Consider the following 9,463-nt stretch of genomic DNA (forward strand, 5'->3'; position numbering starts at 1 on the left):
GTACTTTCTTTTTGATACATTGCCTAGCTCGTTCTACGTGCGTCACGTGGGTTTGTGCACACTCCACCCCGGTATGATAGTATCGCTTATAGCTCTCTGTTCCCATTTGTGTGTGTGTGTGTGCATATGATTTCCTCAGCTTTCTAAACCAGGCAAAATATGGTCTATTTTGCTCTACTGATATAAGTTAGGAAAAGTAGACCAAATGAACAACTATACTAGTTCAGCAATTTACCTGGCTGCTATGCGTTATGACCGAAACATTACTAAAATTAAGATAATTATGATTCTGTGTCCAAGCTTTATTCAGAATAAGTACCTAGGTCGCATTCGGGTCGTTTCGGCCGTAAGTCATTTAGGCCGTAAGCACGTTTACGTGCAAAATGGGTGCCGTGTTTAGTACCAGCCCCTTGGGGATGTATGTAAAACATGAAATAATAATGGTAAATACCATAAACATAACGGTAAATACCATAAACATAACGTCTTACATTGTTTTGGATGTTACGGCCTAAGTGACTTACGGCCGAAACGACCAGGATTATAGGTCAACCGATGCCCATTTTTTTAATAACTTTGAAATCTTATTATTTGTTTTTGCTTCTGTTATGAGATTTTCTCCTATGTTCTTAATAAATTTACGGCACAGGACAGTAAATTTATATGTATTTATGTTTGGTGGGATGATCTTACGCTCATGTCAATTAGCAATATACAGTATTTACACATATATCATATAGCGATATCTTTTTATTAAAAACATATAGGCTGTACAGTCTTTAAATGTTTTAATAAGGAACCCCTTAATATTTGTCCTTGTTTTCTATTTCAACTACTTGAATAAAGAAAATGGTACATACTTTTGAAGGGGGACAGTGTTAGTCTTCCTAACTACAGAAATGAATCTTATAGGCTCCTTTGAGAGCTTAATATCTCTTCCATGGTTTAGTAAATTGGAAAAAAGAAGCTAACAACACCATTTAAAACATTTAAAAAAATAATTTATGAGCACGTTGTGAGGAACATAAATGACTGAAAGGTTTTAGGACATTTATTCAAAATACAGTTGCTTTACCTTTTGCCTTCTGCTGGTTCTTTTGTATAATTAAATTTACAATGGCAGTGGTATGAAATCATATATATATATATATATATATATATATATATATATATATATATATATATATATATATATATATATAGGAAATGTAGGCTATTCGTCTGACTTTGCAAATATACACGACCTTTCAGTTTATAAGGATTCATAAGTTATATCTGAAGAGGTTAAATGATTTTTGGTTTTTCTCCCAAATTTCCAGTTATCCAGCCTTTTTCGAGTTGGGTCCGGGCCCATCAATCGTCCATACTAGTTGGAAAAATATTTGCATTCAGCAAAGAACATTTTGATGAGGTAATAAATCCTGTTTTGAAGGAGAGCTTATATCATCTTTAAACCTCCACTTGAGTCTAATCGTCATTGATTATTTTTATTTATACAGTATTTTTCCCCTCACGCATATTTGAGTACTATAGCGCATTTGTAGAGAGCGCAGTAGCATTTATTCGCACACCTTTAACTTGACCGACTGACGTCATTAATTCTCAACCTTAACAGATGACAACGTTACCAGATCTACTTTATGTATTTTCAATAATCTGTTTAAGAATAGACGATCTATTCAAATCTCCTTGCTTGTTACTGGAATCGTTTCCTCGCGCATGTTTTAATTTAAACATCCTTAGATTGCTATGTACTTACCCCTTTCCGTGAAAGGCCTCGTGGAAAATTTGTTGAAATGTGCCTTTGCGCCAAGCATCCCAAAACGGAGGTAGGGCCGTCAGTGCACTACACTTAATTCACTAAAGGACGTCTGCGGCGTTCATTGGGCCTCTAATTGCATGCGCTTTTTAGCCTTTCGCTTCACCTTCATTCCGGTTTTTCCTTCTTTGAATCTTACTGTCAAGCTCTCCAGCTACAACTTCTCAGTGCAACTGTAGGGTTTTCTCCCAGTTCCACCTTTAAGTCCTTGTACTACATCTTGTTTATTTTCTGAAGTCTTTATCTTGCTGTCTAACTACTTTATCTTTTGACTGTCTTAGGCTATGAATGGCCAAAAATGCCCCAGTGTTAGGCTTGATAGTCTATACCTTATAAAATCAGTTACCTCAAGCATAGAGAATTAATGTCGAGTTCCTAATGTAATCATTAATCACATTTAAGCTTGATATACAAAAGACTGAAGAGCACATACGAAACAAGGATATTCCATTCTCAGCTAGTAATCAGTCTTATAGATCCACTCAGTTCTTGTTGTCAATCAGACGTTTTAAATAAGAAAAATTATCGAAAAAAAGTGAGTCTACTTTATGAAATCACATGAATGTTCGATGTACGAAAAAAAAAAAAAAAAAATGTAGGGCACTAACATGACAAAGGATACCTTATTTTCAGTTGATAGGCAGAGCTGTATACATCCACACAGATCTGGTAGTAATTCTTTCATTTTGAATGGAAAGACAATCACCAAGAAATCTGTTTACCTGGAGTTCTTCCTTTCCTAGCTGGACGAAAAGTTCTGGCAAATGAGTCACTTGGTTTTCTGTATACGCAACTGTAACTAGGGAACTTTTGTTCCTGGATAAATTATGCAGCCTGCTTATTCCATAGTTACTTGCTGACTTTCACGATGTGATTACTCTGGAAGTTTTCCAGAAGTTTAAACATTTATTGGAATTACAGGGAACACTTCCTTTGAAAGGATAGGTTCTCATTTGCTTCTGAGTTGTAGATTCTTGAATTCAGTTACTTTTCGTTTTATTTTACGAAAGTTATCGTCTCTCCACTTACCATTCTCGTGCTGACTTCGACCGTGTTATAGGAAGGAAGGTAAAGGATAAGAGACAGTTCTAACTAAAACAAATTTATTGTTAACAATAAATGAAATCCAGCACCACAGATCTTCTTGACTTTTTAGTTTTAGGCAAAAGACAATTTAATGCAAACGACAATTTCAGTGCTATTGTACACGGTGACTCAATCATTCTAATTTAACAATATTGATTGTTTATAAAAAATAAACGCAGATGTTTTCTGTTGACATTTTGCGATGGTGCTCATTTATTCTGCGTTTTGTCTTAATCACTTTTAAATAATGATTACACTGAACTGATATGAGACAAATATGATGAAATGAGAAAGTGAATATTTGTGAAAAGTATTAAAAATTTTCACATGTAATGACACCTGAGCCAATCTTTTCTTTTTTAGTAATGGATAAATCGTCATACTGGCCAAAATGCAAGAAGATCAGTTCCTGAATTTTCTGTTAATGTGCTAAGGATGATGATACGTGAGTTCAATGTGTCTACGTATTTTCGAACCTTACTACTACTATATCACATCTTAAGTATTAAAATCAGATAACTACATAAAGAAAAATATAATGAAATTCAGACAAAAAACATGGAAAAATATGATACTCTAATGTACTAAGTACTATTCAATAGAAAAAATAATATGAACTAATGAGTGCCTAGATCATCAATCAAAAGTTATTTTTTTGCCAGAGCTAAGTCTAGCTTTTAAAATCTGGGTCGAAATTTTGGTATGGCAACGTTGCATTTTTCTCCAGGCTTAAAAAGGTTTCATGCTTCTCACTAACCTCTGTATACGCTGTGATTTATATCATTTGACTATAAAAGCAATATGACATAAATGTTAATGGCTGAATAATATCAACAGAGGGAGATGAAACGTCATATAACAAAAACGAAAAATAATAATAAAAATGTAGGAAGAAGTCGAGTTCATGCACAATAAAACTCAGCTCATCCTCTAAAATTGGTGACAAAACTAATGACAGACACTGATTTTTTTTTTATGAAATAAAAAATCTAAAACTACTATCTGTATACGAAGTATAACCTGAAACAGAAGAACATACACTGAACCAGCTTCATTTGTCACTGCTCAGATAGTGTATATATGTTCCACTCATGAGAAACCTGGGAATTTCCTCTTGAAAATTCTATGGCAGTGACTTGACAGAAGGAGGGATGAGGGCGTTGGGGTCAAAGGTGACGGAGGCCAGCATGCCCTTAGAAGGGGACCACACTCCGAAGTACTGGATAGTCTGACCCTTCACTTCAGGCGGGATGGGAAGGACGAGGGTCTTCTTGTTGTACTTCCTTAGGGGGTTCAGGCTACCCTTTTCGTCCGGAACTTGGGAGCCGCTGGCATCGGCGTTTCCACTTCCCATAACAAAGATGGCATCTGAAATTTGAGTAACAGATCAGTTGCAGACTCATATATATATATATATATATATATATATATATATATATATATATATATATATATATATATATATATATATATATATATATATATATATATATATATATATATATATATATATATATATATATATATATATATATATATATTTATATATACATATACAGTATATATATATATATATATATATATATATATATATATATATATATATATATATATATATATATACAGATAGATAGATAAACATTTACTAGTTGGTGGGAGACCACTCAGCAAGACTCGTCATTGCAAGATCTAAAGGAATAATACTGGGTTGGGGATCGGTGAAGAATAAAAACGGTTTAAGGATCTTGATTATTGTACTGGTGACTGATTATGTAGTCACTAATTTATAATACCTGTATCTGAGTAAAGGATCTTTATTAGTTTTAGTAATTTTTTTCTAATATTATAATGCGACATCTAGTGTATCATTCAGTCATCACCCAAACAGAAAATCAATCTTGGACTCATGTCATCGCTTCATTTAAACCTTAATGAATTAACATTTTCAACAGCGAGCTGCTCATTCTATCTGTAGACTTGCTCCCGGCAATGAAATAGAATGTTAATTTCTATTTGAGATATTAATAAGCTACGAAAGATTAGGGATACGGTCTAGACAGAAGACCTAGTAAGCTAAACGTTTCTTCTGGTTACTCACCAAATCCAAGTATGTCAAATGTAACCCATAATAATAGTCTCTAAATGTAAATAAAAAGAGAATTTCTAGAACAAGAAATCTAAGATTTAATGAAAAAGTAGCATCCTTCGTTCAAAAGAAACCATCCTGTTTTGATTCGCAAACAGCATTTGCCACAGCAGAAATGAAGATATTTTAGTCATTATTATTATTAATATTATCCAGGAGATGAATCCCTATTCATAAGGAACAGGCCTGCAGGGGCCACCGACTTTAAATTTAAGCTTCCAAAGAATATGGTGTTCATTTGAAAGAAATTACGAACGAAGATGCTCCATTGTTTTCCCCTGGTTGAGCTTTAAATACTTACCAGGAATTGTGCCATCAAAAGAGAAATCTTCAACGACGAAGGTGTCAGTGTCGGCAATCATGACTGCAGAAGCCCTCATCTGAGGGCTGTCACTCTCAAGTCCAATGGCCACCTGGGACTGTGGAAGTTTAATGCCACGGGGTACCTTCACGTGTCCGAAATCAATCTGCAAGATATGTGATATTAATCTATATGCTGCAATAAAGGCAAAAGTCTATAAACCAGCAACTGAAGCTCATGTACAGTGGCCCTGACTTTAGGTTATGTTCTCAGTGCATTTGATCTGATTCAAGTCAGAGGTCCTGTGAAATGCCACGAAAGGCCTGGTGGCTTTTTACATTGTTATCTTATTTTTTTTTTTAATATATCTGGCGCAATCCAAGCAAATGCCTAGAAACCAGTAAGTGAACAGTTTATGTAGAGTGGCCTTTAGGTTATGTTCTCGATGCATTTGATCTAATTCAAGTTAGAGGTGTTGTGAAATGGCCATGAAAGCTGGGTGGTTCTTTACATTAACTAATTTATTCGTTGAGCACTCTCCTGACAGTTGTTAAAAGACGGGATAAAGACGTTTGGAGGTCAGAGAAGCTGTAGGCGAAGAAATATTTTGTATTCAGGCTAAAAAACGTGTAAAAAAAAACAAGGAAATCGAACTGAACTTACAGCGAATTTCCTGCACCACACAGACACCCACTGCACGTCATTGAGGGAACGCTGGCCCTTCTTTGTCTTGGGGAATCTGAGAACCAAGTTTTGACTTCTGTATGGGCCCAAGACCTCACTCCTGGAAGAGCGGAAACGCATCAGCGCACAGTATTGTATCTGTACTTAAAGAAAATTATACAACTATTTTTGAAGGCGCTCATTTGCCTGTCAAATTGACTTCAACGTACCATTCATCTTACCTTTCCGCTAGTTCCCCCCCCCCCCTCTCTCTCTCTCTCTCTCTCTCTCTCTCTCTCTCTCTCTCTCTCTCTCTCTCTCTCTCTCTCTCACTACATTTCTAGATAATAAACCTTAATATCAACACATCGTTACCACTGTGCTCCATGTGAACAAGTCATCTCAACACACTATAATCCTTTTTCCGCCTATGGCATCCTTTTTAACACATTGGATGTATATATGTAAACTGAACCTTTTTAAAAGAAAAACTAAAGTTGATTTGGATGTCATTTTAACTAAATATGAAATAGGTATAACATAAGAAGGGAGGGAAAGAAGCGTTCCCTAGCCGTAGAAGGCAATTCATGGAAAAAGTGATTCACCACCCTGTGTTCTTACCTGCCACGTTCATCGGGAATTATAAAACCACGGTTACTGGGTTCAGGGGTCTTGTTGCCAGCAAAGAAGAAGGCATCTGAAATTTGATATTAAAATTAGAATAAATGAAAGTTCCAACGTTTCTTCTCAAGGATGTGTTAAAGACAGTCATATGTTGCACAGAGGCTACTGAGAACCTGAATATATCTACCTGACTCTCCAATATGAAATAAGGTTTAGAAATTTTACAAGAACACAGAAAATCTTTGGGCCAAGAAGCGGAAACAAAAGGCAGTCTACGTTCAAAATAGAATTGTTATTTTTGTACGTCTATACTGGTAAGTATGCCTTGCTTTCCAAGTCAAGAAACTCAAAATTTCATCAGATTGAAAAACTTTTCAACCTACGGGAACTTAACTAAACGAAGATTTTGTAACATTAGAAATAAATTCCAAGCGACGTGCTCAGCTAACTCAAAGATTGCTTAACATCAGAAATAAATATCTGACTGAGAAATCAAATGCTTACACATTCAATGTCATCAGAAAATAAATTTTAGGCTAAGGGATCAGCTGCACAAAGATTTTATATAATTAGAAATATAAAATAAGGAAAAAAAGCAACAGGGCAAAAACTCTATAAGAGTTGAACGTTCAAGTTAATGGATCAACCGCACAAAAATATGATAAAATAAGAAACAACAGCCAAGCTGAACGATCAAATGAAAAATATCTCATAGCAACACGAGCAAATATTAGGCCTAAAAAAATGAGCAAAGAACTTGACGAAGGTTCCGACATCGACTCACCGGGTGCCTCGCCATCATAGCTGAATCCCTCGACGTATATGGTGATGTTGTCGATAGCATACACATCACCAATAACATCGTGATGCAGAGTGGAGAATTTTCCGATGTAAGTGCCCTTGTACACGGCATCAGTGCTGCTCACCGCCAGAACACCTGAGAAGCAAGTGGCAATAGAATTACTTCGCGAGTCTGTATGACGACTGCAATAAATAACAATAATAATAATAATAATAATAATAATAATAATAATAATGCGACACTAATGACAACATCAGTAGTCATTAGCATTACTATTATTAATAGAAGTGCTAATGATAATAATAATAACAATAATGATAATAATAATAATAATAATAATAATAATAATAATAAAGGGAACAACAACAGTTATAATTCTAATGAAGACACCAGGAACAACAACAACCACGGTAATATAATAATAATAATAATAATAATAATAATAATAATAATAATAATAATAATAATAATAATAATAATAACAAAAGTATATTGTGATGAAAATACCAATAACCACAACAGTAATAAAAACAACGAAGAAATAATCAACAACACCATCAAAAATAATTGTGATACTAATGTCATCAACAACAGCAACAACAACGCCAAAAAAATACATAAAATAATCTATTCTGGTTCCTATTCACTATATACCCATCGGCAACTTAAGGATTCACCTCGAAGTCCTCACGACCCTTCCTGCTCGACCCTTTCCTTCCTATATTTTTTTTTTTTTTTTTTATCCATCTTATCTCGGGATTCTTCTTCTTCTTTTTCTTTTTCTTTTTCTTCTTCTTCTTCTTCTTCTTCTTCTTTTTGTTTTTCTTTTCTTCTTCTTCTTCTTCTTCTTCTTCTTCTTCTTCATTATGAGAATTGCATCTCGCCGAACACGAAGTCCTTGACTTCGTGAACCCGACGATCAATGGCCTTTGCAAAGCCGCTCCTCAATTTCTTCCAGGTTTTCTCTGGCCCTTCGGAACGCCACACCTCCCTCTTCGTCTTCGTCTTCGTCTTAGTCAGTTAGAATCTCTTCCTCTTGTCTATTATTCTTTTGCTAAAGATATCTTGGCCTTTTGTATTTTGTATTTGTATTTATTACTGCTGCTTTTTTTTTTTCATCTGAATGAAACCGCTTCGTCCTTTATCTTTGTCAGTTTGGATCTCTTTCTTAAATATTCCCTTTGTTCTCTTCTCTTTGAGCAAGAGATTTTTTTTCTTTGTGTATTTGTTATTTTGATTATTACTGTGTTTAGGGAGCTGTTGCCTTTCACTTGGCTCCTAAAAGAGCATTCATGTGTTGAATAATAAGAATAAAAAATAATAATGATAATTATTACTTTTACTTATAATCATTCCCCGTTACTTATGACATTTCATGCATAGACCGAATTTAAATATTGTTACAAAAGGCAGTCACAGCAATTCTTCGCGGTCAAACGTCAAGGCCTCAAGTCGTGAATTCTCATTTGTATTCTATTACGCCTTCGAGACATTTTGCACAGTTTCGAGAATAACAATAGCGTTTTAAATCCTCCTTATTTTCTTTGAGAGGTGATGGAGAATAAATGAAATGCTGTGGGTGACCTTCAGAAGAAACGGTTGTTTCTTTCGTAATGCTTCCTATGTGTTGTTTCTATCCCCAGTGAAAGCTGAGGTGGGATTAAACACACACACACACACACAGTTCATGAGGACTTCCTTCATTGAAAAGCCCCAAACAAGTTTTGAAGCTACGCGCTTCCCCCTTCATTGATACATCAACAGAGTTGATCAACTGTTTTTTTTTTATTTATTTTTTTTAATACATGGCTAGTAAATAAAACTTAATCCAGCTAAGAGGAGATATTACTGTCTGCACGTGGTGGCCGGATATGGACCTGAAAACCTTCAAATATTTACAAGATAATCAAGAAGAATTCCACCTCGGCTCCTTCACCTATCCGTTCCGTATCCTCCTCCTCGTATTATTTTCCCCCTACCCCTTTTCACTTTCGTTTTCGGTTTGACAAAATCCAAAGGGAA

At 35.0% G+C, this 9,463-nt stretch overlaps 1 protein-coding gene across 1 annotated transcript in view; it reads right to left on the reverse strand.

Annotated features, from left to right (window-relative positions):
- Positions 1 to 2,905: 2,905 nt before the first annotated feature.
- LOC136839353 (protein Skeletor, isoforms B/C-like) overlaps positions 2,906 to 9,463 on the reverse strand; it is a 42,381-nt gene continuing 35,823 nt past the window's right edge. Inside the window, exons 2-6 of the mRNA XM_067105254.1 lie at positions 7,424 to 7,576; positions 6,637 to 6,712; positions 6,016 to 6,136; positions 5,353 to 5,518; positions 2,906 to 4,273 (exon numbers count right to left, since the gene is read on the reverse strand). Of these exons, the coding sequence (XP_066961355.1) occupies positions 4,029 to 4,273; positions 5,353 to 5,518; positions 6,016 to 6,136; positions 6,637 to 6,712; positions 7,424 to 7,576 (761 nt within the window). The 3' untranslated portion in view covers positions 2,906 to 4,028. The remainder of the gene's footprint in view (positions 4,274 to 5,352; positions 5,519 to 6,015; positions 6,137 to 6,636; positions 6,713 to 7,423; positions 7,577 to 9,463) is intronic.

This window comes from Macrobrachium rosenbergii, chromosome 6, assembly GCF_040412425.1.
Source record: "Macrobrachium rosenbergii isolate ZJJX-2024 chromosome 6, ASM4041242v1, whole genome shotgun sequence".
NCBI lineage: Eukaryota > Metazoa > Arthropoda > Malacostraca > Decapoda > Palaemonidae > Macrobrachium > Macrobrachium rosenbergii.